At 41.9% G+C, this 19,958-nt stretch overlaps 1 protein-coding gene across 1 annotated transcript in view; it reads left to right on the top strand.

Moving 5' to 3' along the window:
* Positions 1-19,958, top strand: part of ARHGAP24 (Rho GTPase activating protein 24) — a 1,422,561-nt gene that overhangs the window by 732,627 nt on the left and 669,976 nt on the right. The window contains exon 3 of the mRNA XM_085636556.1: positions 1,248-1,335. Within this exon, the coding sequence (XP_085492682.1) occupies positions 1,248-1,335 (88 nt within the window). The remainder of the gene's footprint in view (positions 1-1,247; positions 1,336-19,958) is intronic.

Raw genomic sequence — 19,958 nt, 5'->3', positions numbered from 1 at the left:
TCTAATTTAAAAATACTTGTAACTTTTATTTGTAAAAACAGAATGAAATTAATAGTTTAATTAATTTTGTATGTAACTGTTTGTATTTTCTGAATACATAATAAATAAATATAAAAAAACTAAAAATAAATATAAACATCTGGGGAGTTTCTTCAGTGAGGTGGGTTTCCTGAGAATAAATCTTTAAAAAATAGGGGCTTATTTCGATGTACGACACCGTCGGGGAAACACCACCGATCGACCTCTGGTCAGAGGTCTGGAACGCCTTAATCGTGATTCGACCACAATTGGTGCGGTCACATTCTCCCATTCCTCTACGGGAACTCGTGTTACTGCTGTAAACCGCCTGTAACACAAGCTCCCATAGAGGAATGGGAGTCTGTGTTTATCCGTGAATCCCGTGGCAGACACCTCAAGGTACCTGCCATAAGGTGCAGGGATCAACAAGGGTCACCTATGGTGCCCCCTCAGCCCCCAACCGGAAGCCAAAAACAAAAGGGGGCCCTGCTAAGGGTCCCCAAAAATGCCTTCAGACAGGCTTTCCATGTTGAAAAGTCCGGCATGGAAACCCTTCCTGAAACTTTGCATCATAATCCAGAAGGCAGTAATGCCTTCCATGTGGATTATGGGCTTGTTTACGACTGGCAGACGGGCTCCTGGAGCCCGTCGGAAGCCAGCCGGAATGACTGTCTGGTTTCAATTCTGACCGGCTGTAACATAATCAGCCGGTCGGAATTGAAACCGACGATGAGTGTTGGAAAGCCTCTGACATGAGTTTTGAGGCTTTCCGAAACTCATCGTAATCGGCACCATAATGTTCATTTAATATATTCATATGATTTATTGATATAGTTTTATTAAGCACCACAAATGCCTGAAGGCATCTTGGCGCTGACATCAGAACAGGTAGATAGCATCGAAAAAGCCGGTCTTAAACAGAGGCCAAAAAAAAACCAAGTTTTAAGTTGGTTTCTAAAACTAAATAAATTCGACTGAAGTTTGGGTTCAAGGGAGTGTGTTCCACAACTTGCTTGTGGAGTACACAAAGCTCTTGCCTCCCCATGAGACTTTATTACAGTTGGGTATTACCAGAGCTTTGGATGCATACTTAGTGTTGAAAATTGATATTTAGTTAGTGTGAGTTTAAAGTATCATTCCTAATTGTATATTATTCTGGATGAGGTAGGGCACCAAGTGGTGGTTTTGGGAAATATTTTCACCAGTTCATTTGTCACTTTATTTTTCAGGGGACCATAATCTTGCCTGGAAACCGAGTGGTCGAGCACCCTTGCAATGAAGACAGCCCCGGGAAGTTCCTGTTTGAGGTGGTGGCAGGTAGGTCTTGGCGCCTTTTTGTTAGCTCTGCCGGGCAATGTGTTCCAATTGTACAGTCCGGGATAAAAAAATATTTTCATAGTTTTTTCCTTCAAACATCTTCATGATCCTGTGAGGTTTTAGAACCACGTGATTGCCTTGTTATCTCAACCTAAGCTGGCATCAACTAAACGAACTTTCTAGAATGTCTTACATTGCTGCGTGATAGCGATGAGGCCTGGACAAAGAGTGTTTCTCTGCACTGGATGCTTCCTTTCAGGAACGTTCCTTTCGATTGTTTTTACATTTCTGCATAATGTTCAATGAAAATCCATCCCAGCAACTGAAGCCAAGAGGTAGAGGAGTTTTTTACTATCTCCTGATGAGTTTGTCGCCTTTCTCACTTGCTTAAAGCCAGGCGCTATGCTATTTGCAGGAAAAACGAGCCACTAGGATATCTGATTTGTGACCCCTTGACTAATAAGACTCACTGACCTGTTTTTTTATGTCACTTCACGTTTTTGATTTATTTGTCTGGATGTACGAGATTGTATGATTCACTCCATAATCTATGAAATTTCTCACCAGGTAGAAAATGATGATATTCATATATTTTAAATGTTCTTCACGTCATGGATATGGTAATAGGAAAATGAGATTCCCGCCTTGTGTACCTCTAGGTAAAAACAAGAAATAGATCAGTAACTACTTCAAAATGGTCACTGAAAATGTGCCGTGAAACTGCATACGTACAAGGTGCTTCACAATTTTGAGGTTCATGGTACACTAATCATGTTGAGACAATGAAACCATGTAAGAAATTCTTCGTAAAATGATGTGGTCTACGCTGAAGTGAATTCCAGGTAGAATATTTTCTGTGCCATATATGTTTTTTAACTCACAATAAGTGTGTAGCATGCTTTTGTATTTTCTTTCTTTATTTATTTAGTCTTGTTCTTCATATTGCTACTTGTGACTTCACAGTGATAATCTGCTACCACAAGTCCAGTCTTTCTTGTCCATCCTTACCTGGCAAGTTGATAGCTGTAGAAAACGTAGAGGAAGGAGGCATCAGTTTCCACAAAGAGGTGCCTCAGAGAGGTTTGGTTACATTTTGGACCCTCTCTCTAGTAAGAGGCGGGATTCCTATTAATAATTGAAAAGGAGGAGAAGGCCTCAATAAAGATGGTTCTCTTTAGATGTTTTAGAGGGCTGCCATGTTTGTTTGTTGTGGCACAGTCCGTTCTAGCATAGTGCATCCATGACCAGAATCATTCCACCTCTTTGAGCCTTGCAATTGGCTCTCAAGTAGTGTTTGAGCTCATCTGTCGATCCGAAATGCAATGCAGTGGTAATTCCTGTACATGCCTTTAACTTTGAATGGCATCACTCTACAGTAGGCCTGTGTTGCATCTGTTTGTTATTGTCTGAGTTCTGTACTGTTCATGGCTTGTGCCTGTGTGCAGTAGGTTCTTATAGGTTAGGTGGTGAGTATTCTAGAAGTGAAGGGTTCTATTTGTTCATGAGTCAAGCAAACTAAAAATCCTCCTATATGTTCGATGGGAAGACAACTCTCTAATGAGCAGGACAGGGGTGGTGTAAATATCAGATCATTACTGCTCTAGGAAGGATTTTCAACAATTAACTTGAATATTTTATTCCATCATGGGTAATATTAATTTAAGTGAGGTTTTACAGCAAAACAATGCACAGCATTGTCAAAAAGATACATTCAAAATGTGTCTTAGCATGAGACTTATGTCCAAGTCAAAATCCGATTGAAAATGCGCCTTCCTTAATCCATCTCCGAGGGAAAGTGTGTTCTAACTCATGAACAGGTGCTCTGTGCACAGCAAGCCATGGTCATGCACTTTACAACACACTAACAAAGGGGCAGGATTACGAGCTCCAAAACCAATGGAAAGTAGTTATTTGATTTGGAAGAGTTACCGATGAACAGGTGTTCTGTGGCATTGGTTTAACGTGGTCAGGTTCACTGAGCACAGTAACACCCATGGGCGGAGTAATTTACTTATTTGCAGTGCTTAATTTGAGCAGGTGGTTCCGGGTGCTCGGCACCGGCACTTAATTTCCAACACCGGTGCTTGTGACAGTCTGCCACAAGGTGGCACTGTCTGGGAAATTTAGAGATGACCACAACAACAGTTAATTATTAATTCAATATACATTACAAACTACTATTACCTGCCACTCATGCCATTCTTATAGCTTTGGGGGCCTGAAATAGTCCGAATTGTCACACTTGTAGGAGTGTGATGGTTAGTAGTGGTGTTGTTACTATCATTGGCAGTATAGCAGGGGTAATTGTGGTGTAAACTGCAGTGGCCTACTGATGGGAGCCCTGGCACTTAATTTTTTTCCAAATTAAGCACTGCTTAATTTGCGTGGTAGTCATTTGCATATTCCTGTATTTTATAGTCATGTGGACACAAGGTAAAAGGAAGCAAGTAGTGTCACTATATTCACCGTCAGTGTCTGTCATGCTGATGTGCTTGAGAGATATATAGAATTGGACTAGCATGTTCTGTGACCTGGAAATATGTGTAGGAGTGATATATGTAGGATGGATACATTTCGGTGATCTATTGTTTTCAGGCATCTGTAGTGGAAAGGCACAGAATTTACGATGGACAAGTTTTGCTTTCTACCAAAATGTTCAGATAACTCCTGGTTTTATGATGTCTGCTGTTCACTATGAGAATGCAGGTCTACTGCAAATATTTTCTAATGCTAAAAAGTAATCTTCCTATTATGTTCGTGAAATGTAGACTAAAGGGTCGCTTCATTAATTCCCAAACAGAACATTATGCTCTTTGCCCCATTTAGTCGCATACACTTTCTGTCTTTTTCCCTTATGATTTGAGTAAAACACCGCCAATGCTGCCTGCCAGTCAGAAGCGCCGCCTCCCTGGCCCATAGTAAGTCAGCTCTAACACGTAAGTCAACATAGTAAACTATTGACTTTTTCACTATCACCAGCAATCCAAGGCTGCAGCAATACTCAAAGAAGTGCAGAGCTGAGGCACGATGAATACTACGCCGTTATTTCTACTGGGGGGGGGGGGCACGGGGGAGTTAATTATTTTCTAGGTACAAACTCTCATTGGTGCCAGAAATGGGCTTGCAAGTTATAAGCTCATTGTAGGTGCTTACAACTTGCATTGTAAGCACCCGAAATTACCCAGAATCACAGGATGTTGAGTCGATGCCGAGACTCAAGACTGGTTCCCCAGCTCTGAAGTCGGCAGCTCTGACCATTATGCCACATCCTCTTCCCACTATCATGGTAAATAGTTGGTTCTGTTTTAAGCAGCGCTAACAGGAGAAATGGGCTTGTGCAAGCTACCTCCTGATGAGAGACCTGGCACTATTTTCTTTACAAATGAACCACTGGGCTCCAGATATTTCCCCTCCTATCGATAGAAGGGAGGACTTTTGGCATGTGCGTACGGTTGGCGTAGCGAGGCACAGACAGGAGATAGCATCAACAGTCACAGGTGTCTTGGATTGTGCCTCATGCTTTCAATGTATTTGAATGGGATACTTTGTTATGCGCGCCTCTTTGGCGTCACTGCCAATGACTTTGGGATGTACTGCCTGCAATAATAGGTTTCACACAGCGATTGTGAGACAGCCATTTTGAAGAGAGAAGGTTGGCTGGTGTAATAGCAGCAGCTGTTAGAAGCCGGAGAAAATGTTAGCAGTAGAATGGATTAATATAATTTAAATATCTAAAACATAGAATAAAGCAGAAATGTAGCACATTCTAAGGATGATTTCTTTCTCCATGTAGATTGGCAACAGATTTTCTTCCCTGTCCATCATACCTTGTGCCCAGTTAGTAAAAAGAGTGGGAGATGTCCAGATGAATTCAGAAGGGTGCTCTCCAGATGGAAATATGTTTTGTAATCTGCCAAGAGACATATTGTAGTGCTTCTGGATGGTCAGATCAGAATGAGGATATTGATGGAATTCACCGGCAAGGCTCGGTGGCTTTTACGCCATGCCATCTCATTTCCATCAGACATAGAAATGCAGGTTTTTAAATTCTAAGCACAAGGCCTGAAAAACAGGCAGTGGAAACTCAGTTTGGAATATAACATTCATATCAAAAGTTGCACGCATAAAATCACGAAAACATAGTCTCTCTCAAAATGTTGCTGTAATTTTACTGGATGTTAGTTATGTATGATATATATTTATATATTCTCACTGAAAAAAACAAAGGTTAATGTGAAGTTATAATTAGTACTATACAATATGAAAAATATTGTTTTAAAACAAAAAGAAGCCCCTGAAATTCACCAGTTATAGTGTAGTGAGCGAACTGTAACTTGCTCCTCTGCAAAGCACTGCTTATGTTACATCACTCACGACATGTTAAATGACATCATTAATGACATCACTGATGACATCTCAAAAGAAATCAAAGACATCATCAGGCAATCATTGTGACACCGTCCTAATGGGCTTGTCGCCTTAAAGTAATTCAAGACACTATAGGTGTGGACAATTTTCTGTTCAACTTATTAATGGGAATCACCCACTTCAATCCTTCAAATGCCCAATATTAAGTCAAGAGGTTCACTGGTATAACATTTGCCTCTGTTTAGACAATTTCTTCTAGGCCCAATGGACTACACTCCGTAAGATGCATTGCACACATTTCTGAGATGGGCATAATGGCATAAAACCTTACAGTCATGCTTACACCAGTATGAAATAAACCACTTTTAAGTAGGACATCCCCATATTCTACATTATACAATAATCCGCTATGCCTCAAAATCTTCAGCAAAATTCTGCAAATGAACATCCATACTTAATAAATTGCCTTGATAAATCTTATTTGTCTATAGCAGTGTAATACAAGTATTTATTATGTGCACTTGCCCAAATATGCACTCTTGGATAATCTATTGTGAACTGAAGGTTTGGCTTTTCTCGTTGATTTTTTGGAATAGCCTTTGACTTTAAGCCATAACCTACTTTCAATCATACCTTTGCAACCTACATTAGGTGCAGTCAATCCCTATCTTGTTTAACAGGGGTAATACTTGCACCCCAATCTTTAGTGATTTGTAAACTGTGCACCACATAACATTGTGCACAATCGTGCTTTTCTCCAGGGCTTTCCCTCTTTCTATGCTATGGACCTACACCTGTACTCTCAGTAACTCTATGGTGTTATCAGCGATGCCATCAATGATGTCATTTAACATTTAATGGGTGATGTGATTTATGATGCCATTACCAATGCATGTGTGGGGTGGAAGTTATAGTTAGCTCAGTAAGCTATAACTGGTAAATTGCTGTTTTTTGTTTGTTTTAACATGATAGTTCTTATATTATTACAAGGCCACATTGTTTATGATATCACCAGAACCCATTGATACTAAATTGGAACACGTTACATAATTTGGTATTATATATATATATATATAAGGTAGAATGCCACTGTTGGAGGGCAGACATACCTAATTCAATTTAAAGTACCTATTATAAGCTCTCAACTCAAAGAGAGGGTGCAGTGGAAAATGCGCTCTTACGTTTTAAAGTGTTAATGATATGTAGATTTTCAGTCCATAACCAGAAGACCACTGGTTAGGTTTGGTTGTAAGACAAAAGTATGTAATTACGTAGATAACACTTATAAAGTACATACTAGATACAAACTAAGACTGTGCTGTATAGGAGTTGGGCAACAAAATGAATAGAGGGGATAATGGTGTATGGATATTGTAGGAGGAGCTAAGGTATGTGCATTGGGAAAAGAGGAGGAATCAGGCTGAGAAGGGAAACTGGGACATGGCTCCAGAGGATTTTCTTTCTATGATTGTGAGATAGGCTGATCCTTGATATCTCACTACTGCATGGTACCACGGGTATTTACATCAATATTTAAAGCATGCATTTTTTAGTGTGGACTAAGGGGAATTCTACTGTTTTACTCAAATTGATATCTTAATCTGTACCAAATGAATGAATTATGCTTTTAAAACTAGAACATATAGAGACTCACACATAAACAGATTCCTGTTCAGGTATGAATATATAATTTTCTGAATTAAAGATTTTTGTGGACACCCGTATATGAGTGGTTAGTGCTGGCCGTCATGGCCAGAAACGTGCATTGTTCTATTGCACAAAATATTGATCCTGTATCTTCAAAAATTCTAAAATACTGCCCCAGATATTTTTTAAACAGGTGAAAAAACGAATACATTTATCATCATTGATATATAAATAAATATTTCCCCCTTCTTTTGAATGAATTCTCAATAAAATATAAGACCTGCTTTGTATAAGATCTAAAGGACATACAGTAATCTAGCAAATTGGTTCAATGTGTTAAAATGAACCACACTTGATGAGAAACATTTTACAGACATATTCTGCGTATGACTAGGTAATACAACATGTTTTATTGACTTATGAATGGTTTCACAAGTGCATACTACCATGCTTTGTAAACATGAACACTGCTTAAAGACCTAGGGCCAGATTTAGATCTTGGCGGATGGCTTATTCCGTCACAGCGGTGACGGATATATCATCCACCGAAATATAAATCCCATAGGATATAATGGGATTTATATTTCGACAGACGGGATATCCGTCACCTTTGTGACAAAGTAAACCTTCCGCCAAGATCTCAATCAGGTCCCTAGACACCAAACTTTTGTTTCATGCGTATAACGTGGGCACCACAAGACAGGATTGAAGAGGAGCCCTTTTAAATGAGTTCCCTTTCACTTCTACTTCTCCAATAGCAATTTTGTTGAGAGTTAAACAATCTGAAAGATTGTTACTTTGGCATCACATTAACTGATGTATCAAATGAGGTTTCCCTTGAAGCCTTCTGAGAGCTCTTAAAGTATTCAATGATCACAACGCAGCTCTGTGCCATAAAAACCATATGGCAACCATGGTGTAAGTGGTGAAGGGATATTTAAAATCTGTGATAAGAGTATATATTATAAATGTCACTGTCATGTCGATCTTATTAGTAAATGTGCACTGTAAAGAGCCATCTTGCAAGTACTGTTCATCGGTAGCAATATTCAAAGTATTAAAATTCACCATTTTAAGAATAGCCGGAAAAGGGGTTTTCATGACACCAGGTTTCCTTAACAAAACATTTCTTTTTTCTAACTCCAGAATGTATGCACCCTCGTAAGTCACTTACTTTCACATGTGTTTCTTAAGGCTTAAAGAATGTAAACAATATTGCCGCAAAAAGTCACTTTTTCATTGTAAATAATGTTTATGTCGCAGCCCTAATCTCCTTTCTATCAGCATCCGCCATTTTGCAGCTGGTGTAGTACTTACTGAATTGCTCACCTCTTGTAGGAAGCACCGTCATTAGTGAAGAATTGTCCCATCCCCTGAGTCTGCCTCTAGCTTCCTTTATCACAAGAATGTGTTAGGCTCTTCAATCGAGTGTCATTTTATTTCACAGTGTGCCTCATTGCTAGTCTCCCACTTACATGGGATGGTGTATTGTCAGTGCTTTTGCTACACAGAATGCAAAGACAGCATAAGAAGAGCAGAGTATTCAATGGGTGCTATCCTCTATCCTCATCTCCAAATGAATGTAAACACTCAGACTTTTTATACGAGATCACTTTTAAAGATATGCCTGGTCCAATCAGAAAACAAAGAATAATACTGGAACTAGCAAAAACAAAATGGCAGACATTGGAAATTAGATCAATTTACCCAATGGAGAGGTGATCCAAGTGGATAATATATCATTTACTCCAAAAATCAATGACAAGTCGACACATCCACTGTGCGCAAAGTCATAGCTATCACTTCCCAAATAACAAACCTTTAAGTAGAATAGTGCTTACATCCCTTAAGATGACACTGGTGGTAGCATATATATATTTTTTTAAACCTGGGAGGCATCTCGCCAAACTTGTCCGCACCAACCACTGGCATCCCAGAGACCCATTTACGAGAACTACAATAAATACTTTTCTGTTTACTGTTACTGGAGCCAGGGACATATATGTTGTTGTCTCATTTAGACTAACAACTGATTCAATGTCCTAGATGCTAATGCACCAGCCAGATGGCTGTTTTGTGCTGTGGATACCAGAAGCATCTCCCATAAATTAACAAGAATTCTTCTACATTACTCATACTTTCGCCTTAAAATCGGGATAGTGTCTTCTCTTCGCGCCAAATCACAGAAGCAACTTTTGGTCCGGATCAATGACTTTTGATTGCTTCATATCACCTGAATGCTTCCTGGTGAAAAAGGATTTTTCCTGGAAATCACGACCTAGCTTCTTCTCCATTCATCCTTCCAGCTAAATAAAAATCAGAGAGAGCTAATAGTAAATATGGGTCAAGATCATTCTGCAACACCAGTGGTCACGCAACACAGTTTCAAGACTCATCTCCAACACTTTTTCTCACGCCTGAAGGCCAAATGGATTAACTTTTGAGAGGCTCTATGTGCCTTTTTGGAAAAGGAGGTGGCAGCACTTGAATACCTCTCATTAATTTCGATTCTACATAAGGTAGGGAGCGCATGATTTACATGGCTCCGTGGAACAGTGTAGTCGCAACACTAATCCTTCCACTGCTCCTAGGTGGGGGATATTATAGAACAGATTTAAAGTCTGTCTCCTGGGTTCTCCTCCCAGCAAAGCACACATCTTCCATCCTATAAGTTCTGCAGAACTTTGAAATTGTTTTGAACATTGGTCATAGCTACAAAGCAGGTAGATCATGCTGTCAACAAGTTGAATGGTAAAAGGTCATGCCGCAAAGATCTAGGTTTAGCTCACTGAGACAATCAGGCTACATCTCTAATATAACTACGAAAAAAGTAGAAGGGACAGATGTTGTTGCTAATTTACCATGGGAGAGGAGCACTGAGTTCTTTACATGGAGTAAGTGTAGCTGGAGAGGGCAGCGGAAAGACCTGGTTCTGTGGCCCGATTAACAAGAGCAATCGGGGATTTCAAGGCACCTTGGAATTTATTTATATGTACGGGTCCCTACGTGAATTGACTTTAGTGTTTCAAATTATCATTTTTTTTATTATCAAAGTGCATAGTTAATTAAAACCATTACACCAAAGTATATGAGAAAACAGTAAGAGTTACAATGCTCTTAAAATGCCCATGTTTAAATACAATGTGATTATTCATTTCAAATTAAAGAATTCAAAAAAATGTAAAGCCTCAAAAAGAGGTGACTATAAATATTAAATATTGGATGTTTGCGAAGGTGCCCTAAATGACTGCACATTTTGAAAATACGCCTGTCTTGATTCTTGGGGATTAAAGTGTGTCAAGAATGCCCATGGAGGATTCAAAGTGTCAGTGCATGGTCAAGGGCTTCAAAGGGCTGTGCCTGTGCTATATATGTGGCCTCTTCTTCTCCCCTGTGGCTTTTACTCTGGCTTAAATAATTTCCAGGAAATTTACCTCCCTGATATTAAGCTGTGTACATTTTAGGTTCATTGCAGCAATGATGGCTTGACTGCATGTTCGAGCAGCTACCTGATTAAAAGAGTCCCGCAACATCCTTCTTCGATCTCTTAGCATTGCCGGGCAGAGACAGAGGATGTGCAATAAGGTTTCTTTTCCCTCGCTGCTGAGGCTGCAGTTTATCTTGGCTGGCTTTAGCCAGTGGGGTTGTTGATCCAGAGTTGGCTGGATACCTAAGCGAAGGCACATGAATTTGAGCTTATAGTAGTAAGCAAATCCGTGGTCGAAGTATGCTTGCAGCTTCAAAGCATCGTAAGAATAATTGACTTTAATGCTTTTTTCATCACAGCACAACAGCTATATGAAACACGAAGCAAAAGCTATGTTGTTTTGTCGCACACTAACTGCAGCAAATATGTTTAAAGCAGGATACTTCTCTAGGGACTCACAGCGTGACCATTTTTGGGCCAATATGTTCACACATGTCGAAAAAAGATGTCCGCCTTATTCCCATAGATAATTTTAGCCATAAATGTGCGTTTATTTGCTTCATTCACACTTGCCACGCATCCACAAAAGAATAATAAATGTTATTCTTCTTTGAAATTGAAGGCCACACAACTTTACACAATTTCATAGTATACAAACCAATGCATTCGGGTTAAGTTGTGTTGTTGAGGAAGGGGTTTCTCCACCAGGAAAAAGGTTTGACCCATGAAGAAAAGGAAAACATTGTGTTGCCTTTCTCCAAAGCGGAGTTCTACTGTGTGTACAAATCTTCATTGAGAAAATATCAACTTGGAAAAATGTCACATGACATTGCTTGTAGACTTCCTAGTAAACCTGCAACTGTTGCAGCTTTCCCTGCAGTACAACTGAGAATGCTTGTGAATTCCCAAAACTCGCCAATCTGCACCTGCCTTTGTGTATTTCTAGGGGTGCAGAGTTTACTTTGTGAATCGGATGCTAGGTTTCTTTGAAGACTTTGCAGATCGCCTCTCATCTTCTGAGAGGGTGCAACCGAGAGCCAGTCTGCACTTCTCAGGGGTTTCTAACATGGCTGCATCTGGTTCCCCGTAAGCGCTTGAGAACACATCTAACATAGGAGCCTAACTATACATATAGGTGGAGAAGTGTGGCTCAATGATTAGAGCAGCAGACCCTGATGCAGAGGTCTAGCCTGGGACCAGGGTTCAATTCCCTGCCTTAGCGGGTCTTGGGCTCAAAAATTCCACGGACCTGATAATTCTCACCTCGGTGCCTATTCCAATCATGGAGTCCCACTCTGGGCAATAGCTTGCTTAATCTCCACAACGGCCCCCACAACGCTAAGGATGCCTGGCCTCCACCTTGGGGGTGCCCAGGAGTGGACGCCTCACAGGGAAAGCCAGGATGGGTTCCACAGCGGTATTCATACAAGTGCCTTGAGACCCTTGTGGGTGAGTAGTGCGCTATACAAGTATCACATTTACATTTTATATATCAGTTTATGAACATGTTCTTTTGTATACTAGGCATTGCAACACATGGGTGTAACTTTCTTTTGTTCAGCAGGTGCAGTGGCACTGAGGCCCACCGAACCCTACCTGTTGCATTATTTTATAATTCAAACATAAATTTCCGTCCATGCACTGGGAGACCCTGACACACTCGCTGTGCTACTGATACGAATGTTTGCTAGCAACCAGAACTCGTGTGAAATATACAACCAAATTCCTCTAAAAACCCAATCAAAATCAGGCATGTGAGCGCATGACGGAATACTGGAGTTTCACACAGTGAGAAACAAAACACGCCGAGCCGGCAGCGCAGAACAATGTTGGCAGCAGCGCCAGAGACGGGCACGACATTGGCACTCTACTCTCGGCTGGAGCGAGATCCTATGTTTGGAAAGTCGCGGAAGGGAGGGGCGCGCGCACGAAGTGCAGGCAGCTGCGGTGCAGCGCACAGCTGGCCTGCTGTGGAATCCGCGGCTAAATGTTAATGGATGCAGCCGAGGATCAGAAAGGTTAATCAAATGCACGTCGCTGGCTCTTTTCTCCAGTGAGGACATGGGGCTGAAAACGCCGTATTTTACTCATTAAACACCGGGCACTTTTAAACTCGATGTGCGTACACGTAATGCGACCGCGGCGCCCCCCTCATGAAGCATGGAAGCGATTTCGGTTTATGGCCGGCGCCATATTGTTCCCATCTCGTTTACAGACAAGGATGGAGTTATTACTGCTGCAATTATCCCAGCTGGTGGCTTGTTTTGCTGTTCATGCTCGACTTGGCACCTACGTATGAGGTTCATTTTGAATGTTTTGAAAATGTTGGTGCAAAGAGGAGCATCTTTCGATGGGCGAGAGATATGAAGAGTCCATATCCCTGCTCTGAACAAGTCTCTTTCGTTCTCAGACGCTTTCTTCCTCTTTTCCCTCCTTCTTACTGTTTTTCTTTTACCCCCTTTTTCTTTTACTCACTTTGTTGAGTTTCTCTGTAAATTGAATGGAACCCTCCCTTACTGTTTTATTACAAGGCTCCAGTAACTCGTGCGTTAACCCTAGGGACATCTTAAGGATTTTGGGGGCCCTAGGCCAAACCTATTTAGGGGCCCCCTGTTCGGAACAGCCTTGAATTTATGATCCAGTTTCAGCTCTTTCATGCCCTCTTTGCCCAGGTCAGTGACAGTGCACAGGCACACTGGCCCAAATTCTAAATGAGTTTACATCTAATATTCAGGGATAGTGACGTGTCCTTTCAATTTTGTAACACAGCAGTTCACATATGTTACTGCAAATAATCTTTGTAACATCCTTCAATTTCTCATATGCGAGCTGTTCTGATGTAAGAGATACTTTTTATGGATGTTGCATGAAACAAACACAACATTGTGTCTGCAATAGACTCACACACACCACCCACATTAAAAATATATTGAAAGAAAATGGTATTTAAAACAATCTGTTTAAGAATTTTTCAAGGGCTTCAGGGCGAGACTCTCTACAGAACAGAGTTGACTCTATCATGGGGTCCTGGGCCAGAGCCCACTTTGCCCATGGCTTAAAAGATCTCTGGTCAACCCCACTCTTCTTACGTTACCGCTAGCGGGGGTACCAGAAACTCTGCGGCTAGGGGATAGTTAATGAGAGGCTACAAGTAAGACCATGATGGTCTTCTTGAAAAATTAGGATTCATCAGAGGAATCAGTAATTACAGTCCCACTTACAAGGTCAATTCCTCATTTACTCCTGAAAAAATCTTTCAGTAGCTGAACAAACCTAGGCGAAAAGCTTCAGGTCCACAGATTTACTGCAGACTTTGTAATTCCGAAAGACTAGTAACTCCTGTTATGGGCCCCATTTGATTTAAGTGGGCACTCGTAATCGAGGCCTAGTGCTTTCTCTAATGCACTTGTTGTCATCTTATTTTATGACAGCGCGTAAACCAAAATGATGGGGTCCCCTTACAGAATGAGATGAGGGGCCCCTGAGTCTCCCATATCTCACAGGTATTCAATGGTCTAATGTTATTGGTATTTACAGAGCGCTAACTGTTACCCAAAGGTGTCCTGGCGCTGTGTGAAGGCCTACAGAGGACTAAGTTTTATGGGATATTAGCCGGATCAGTTTGAGAACAACCATGTTTTCAGTGCCTTCCTAAAGGCCAAAAGATTGGTCTTGCTTCTCAAGTATAATGGCAGAGCATTCCATGATCTGGCCGCATTAGCTGTAAAGTTTCTGCCACCCCAATTGGCTTTTTTCACCCAAGGGACAATCACAAATTTTGCATCCGATGACCGTAGTGCGCTTTTTGGTGTATACCAGTGAAATCGCTGTTTTAAAAATTCTGGTCCGGTTTCCTGAAGGGCTTTAAAGACCAGACATAGAGACTTAAATTGAGTACGCTTCCTAACCGGCAGCCAGTGAAGTTTTTTGATTTTGGCTGAAATTGAATCGAACTTTTGTGTGCCTGTAAGGAGTCTGGCCACTGCATTCTGCAGAATTTGAAGTTTATTCATTGACCCTTCCTGGATCTTAAAATATAGACTGTTGCAGTAGTCTAATCTGGACAATATTAATGCAGTAACAACTGTTTGTTGCGCATCTTTGGGTAGTAGTGGCATTATTTGTTTTGCAAGATCTGAGGTTATACGAAGTTGATGAAGCCACTGTATTCACTTGGTCCCTGAAACTCAGTTTATTGTCTATCCAAACTCCCAAATTCTTCACTTTCCTAATAGGAGTGGGGAGCGGACCTGAAGCCTGGGGCCAGAAGTTGGGGTTATTGCCAAACAACACCACCTCCGTTTTTCTGGTGTTGAGTTTCAAGCAGTTTTGGGCCATCCATCTACCCACGGCGTTCATGCAGTCCTGTAGTCTCGACGCAGTTTCCTGGAACACTTTTGGTCGAATAGTCACCACAATTTGGGTGTCATCCACATAGGAAGTCAAGGCGAAAACAAAGGATTCAATTAGGGGTGCCAATGAGGACACATAAATATTATAAAGTGTTGGGCTTAATGACGAACCCTACGGCACACCGCAGGGTAGAGAAAATGATTCTGCTTCAAATTCGTCCATGACCACCATTTGCATTCTGTCAGAAAGAAAAGATTTAAGAAGTTTCCAAGCAATGCCCTTGACTCCTATCTCAACCAATATGTCCATCAGCAAAGACTGAAGGACCGTGTCGAATGCTGCAGATAAGTCTAACATGATCAATACAGCCTTTCCTCCTTGATCCAGAATGGTCCTAATCTCCTCTGTAGACTTGAGCGCACTTTCCGTACTGTGGCCCTCTCTGAAACCATACTGAGTTGGTTTCAGCGCCTGAGAGTCATGCAGAAACATGTTGAGTTGCGCATTCATATTTCTTTCTGTGATTTTTGCTGGCTGTGGCAGTCTGGATATAGGTCAAAAATTATTTGGATTATTAGCGTCCAGGCAGGGTTTCTTCAGTAGGGGCAAGATTGATGCATGTTTCCAAACTCTAGGAAAATATCCTTCTGTATACAGTATATTAAAAATGGAGGTCAGTTTTCGTGACACTGGATCTGCAGCTAGTTTTACTACCGAACTCGGGCAAGGATCATACGGGGAGCCTGACTTCACTTTCGCCAAAAGATTGAGGGTATCTGATTCCGTTAAAAAGGCAAAGCTGTCTAATCGTGCGGCATCATCTTTTGCTTTCATTTGCTCCTTTGCCAAGTCAATCATTGTATTGGATGAGGAATCCGAAAAAGTTTTGAAGATACTGTTTACTTTATCGAAAAAGAATTTGGCAATTTTATTGCACAGTTCTTGACTGGCTGGAACAGTTGAAGAGCATGGGAGGGTTAAGGTATGTACTATTTTAAAAAGCTCTTTAGGCGAGTTTTTGGCAGATTTGATTCTGTTAGTAAAATACTCTTGTTTTGTACTTTGAAGCAGCTGTTTGTAGTATGCAAGGCTTACTTTATGTTCCTTTTTGTCCTTTTCCTTGTATTCCTTCCTCCAGTTTCTTTCCAGTACTTACAGGCCAATTTTTGGTTCATGAGCTCCTGAGAATACCAGGGGGAGGAAGGCTGTTGCCTAGTGTTGCAAAGGCATTTTTGGGTGCTAAATTGTTCCCTGCTGCTTCTAACCATTTAGTATATGACCCAGTTGCCTCGTCCAGATCACTAGGTGTTGAGGTAGTAGTGGAGGTTAACAATTGGTGTAGCTCCTCGGCTTCTATCTTGTTCCATACTCTTTTCTCAGAACATTTTGTAGCTAATTTCGGAATCGTGCGATCCGGCATGGTGAGCTCAAACAGCACTGCAGAGTGGTCTGACCATACCAGGGAAGGGTACTCGTAAAAGACAACAGCAAATTATTTGAAAAAATGCCGTCTAACGTATGGCCAGCCTGGTGAGTTGCACCCATCACCTGTTGTTCTAAGTTTCTGCCCCTCATCAGATCCAGCAGACTGATGGTATCAGGGTCAAAGGGAGACTCAAGATGATAATTAAGATCACCTAAAATCGTATAGGAATTGGTGCTGATCCCCTTTTCTAGCATGCTGCCTACTTGTGTTAGAAATCGTCTTCTCGGGCCCGGTGGCCTATAGATGAGAGAGCCTCTAAAGGTATAGTGGTGTGAAAGATAAAGACAAAACTCTAACGCTTCACAATCCTCATTAACTATAGGATTGATAGACGCCGTGATAGAGTTGTGGTATATGACCGCTAGTGCCCCCCTTTCCTCTGTAGTCTATTTAGCGTGTATCAGAGGTAATCGGGAGGTGTGGCTTTCAATTGGTCCGGACCGGACGCCCCCGTCCGTCCATGTTTCCGTGATAAAAGCAACAAGAATCTTCTGTTCCTCAATAAGAGAGGCACAATCTAGGCTGTGTTTGACCAGAGACCTTGCATTGAAAAGGGCACATTTCCGAACCGAGAGGGATGCGTCCTTTCCACTCGATATTTGCTGATGTTTTAAGACAGATATTGGTTGAAGCAAAAACTCTGATAACTTAGTGCTGCACCCTGGACAGGTTGTTTGATACTGAGGGGCATGGAATCAGGATGAAAGCTACAGCAATTCTGGGTAGACGTGATAAGATTTAGTTGTTTCAAATCTTTACTCGAGTAGTATTTAATTTTAACTTTATCTGGTAAAATTTGTGCAGAGGGGCTGGCGCTGAGCGTGGAACGAGCGCGGACAGGCGTAGACGGGCTTGCCTTTGGTGCGCCCGCTGCACGTTCGCATCAGCGGCCGTTTAAACAATGTCAGGGGCATGAAGCCTAGCCCGCTGAGCTCACTACCACCAAGATGTCTGCCCAGGTATCAGAAGTCCCGCGCACAGCCTGCGGAAGACTTCGTGTGGAGATCCTGAGTCAGCTGGTGAGTGTGCGAGTGCAAAATGAGCAAGAATAAAACACTAAAATCAGTTTTAAAATGAAGGGAGTTATGGAGCTAAAGAGCAAATGCAGTGATGATGAACAAATACAACGTAGGTCTCTCCCGGCTCAAGCCTCAGGAGGTGTCCCCTTGAAGGGTTGGAGACCCCTATAAGGTTGGGGCCCACTGTGCCACAGGTGCTGCAGGGATGTGTGTTACTTCCCTATTTAATGACCATGAGAGTGAGGTTAGAATACATATTTGCATATGTTATTTAAGCTTTTTTATTGCTAGAGCTGTGATGTATTGTCCTGTAGGTAACTCACGGGTGCGGGGCACATTATTGCTGTGTAAAATCACCAATAAATGCAAACTCATAAAAGAATAACAAGTTCTGAAGTGTGTGCTTTTTAGATACAGTTAATGATAGCTCCAAAGTTCTCTAAAAGCAGGCCCAAGTGTTCCATAATTGATTATGTTCTATCTGCTGCACCTTGAGTTGGTCATTAGTGGACAGAAGTCTTTTCTTCCTATGACGTCACAGCTTGCTGAAGAGCAGATGCCTTCAATGTAAGTGATATTTAGCTGGACTGGAGAATTTGTATCGTGCTTCATACTCCTGGGTAAGGCCATCAAGCACTCGTTTCTGTTGGTTCCTGAGTACCATCTTCTGTAGTGAATGGCTGGAAGGCTGCTGGAGGAAGTATGTCTTACGTAGGAGATGTTAGTTCAGGTGCATGAGCTGCAGCGACGTTGTTCCACACAACATGCAGCTTGCGTAACAGCTCATAAGCATGTTGTGTTGCGGAGAGTGTGACAACAGATACAGCTGTACATTTCTGCCTACCTCTTTGCATATTCCATGCTCTCTAGCTTAGGGTTGTCATGTTTGGAAAAGCCATGTTTTTATTGGTTTCCAGAACTGTGGGTGATCTGCAGTCCTCCTTATTTGAGCAGGCATTGAGTTTCAAAGTGTGGCTGACTGGGTGGAGAAGGTTCCGTCAGAGGGTGTCTTTCTCAAGAGAGACACATTCTGCAGTGCCGTGAGCCTTGAGCGCAGAGGTCTCACTTGATGATGCACAACAAGTTTTTGCTGATGCAAGAGTGATCTATTGCGTGGATTGATCAGTGACCTACTCACTTAGTTTTAAAGGTGGTTAGTCCAGATATTAAGACCCGTGAAGTAAAATGAAAGAAGGCGAGGTATAGGGCCGCATCAGTGGTTTGAGAAGCAGTACGGTGACCACATTTTGGATTCTCTGTAGTTTCTGAAGTGATAGAGGCAGAAACTATTTTCGTCTTCTTTTTTGTGTAAATCCTTAATTGTGACCAAAGTGTCACTTCACTGTGCTCCTCTGTGAGCACCTCCATGTTCACTGAACGTCACCGCTAGTCAGAGGGCTAAGGTGGCGGATGGGAGACAATGGGGAGTGAGAAGAGTGTGAAAGTTTAGACGACCCAAACACAAATTTTACAATTATGTATATTGCTCGGGATTATGTTAGCCTATACCATGCTCTTTAGGTTAAGCTATATTTTCAGGACCAGAAATTAAATAGCTAGTGTTGGGATCACTCTGGCTTTATATGTGTCGTGAATTTTTGGTGTAGGTGGAAGATTGTGTAATTCTCTTTGCATGTTAAATGGCATAATGTATTTATTTTTAAACAATGTTTGATCTAAAGCCCTAAATAGTAATAGACGTACAGTGGCAGTGTTGGCTTTAGTACATCAAAATGGGTGGTTTTGAATAATTTTTGATGAGTGGCACTTACAACGAGCTATGAATTTGTGTTTCGGGGCACTTAAACCCTATTATACGTGTCTGTCACACAGAGACAATGCCTGAGTGCGTCTGGGCGAACCACGGAGAAGCAGTTAGGTCCTAATCGGCTTCCTAAATATGAGTTTCTCTTTAGGCTCTGAGCCGCTATCTGTACGTTTTCGCCCTGGGCGGGGATGTCTGTCACCCAACTTTGCAGCCAGACTCTGAGCAGGCAAAGGCATACTTGCGATGGTGCAACGGGCACTCAGCAGTAGAGTTAGATGTGTCATCATACCCCGATATAACGTCAGTGATGAAACGGAGGTTGTGGCTACACACTACCAGGCACTCTAGGGCAGCTGGGGCGGGGGTGTGCCAGTGCCAAGAGGGTGCGGGTTGCCTGGGTAGGGCTGCTGGCTTGGAGGGAGCACTACTCGGATCGCCACAAGGGCACATTTTGCATTCATAGAAGGCTGAATTGATGCTTTATGGCATGGTGCCAGTGGTTTTAGTTATGCGCTTGTTTCTTGGCAGTGTCAGAAACATTCAGAACGCAATGCT

This window comes from Triturus cristatus, chromosome 2_1 (genome assembly GCF_964204655.1).
Source record: "Triturus cristatus chromosome 2_1, aTriCri1.1, whole genome shotgun sequence".
NCBI lineage: Eukaryota > Metazoa > Chordata > Amphibia > Caudata > Salamandridae > Triturus > Triturus cristatus.
This window is presented reverse-complemented; position numbering and strand designations above follow the sequence as displayed.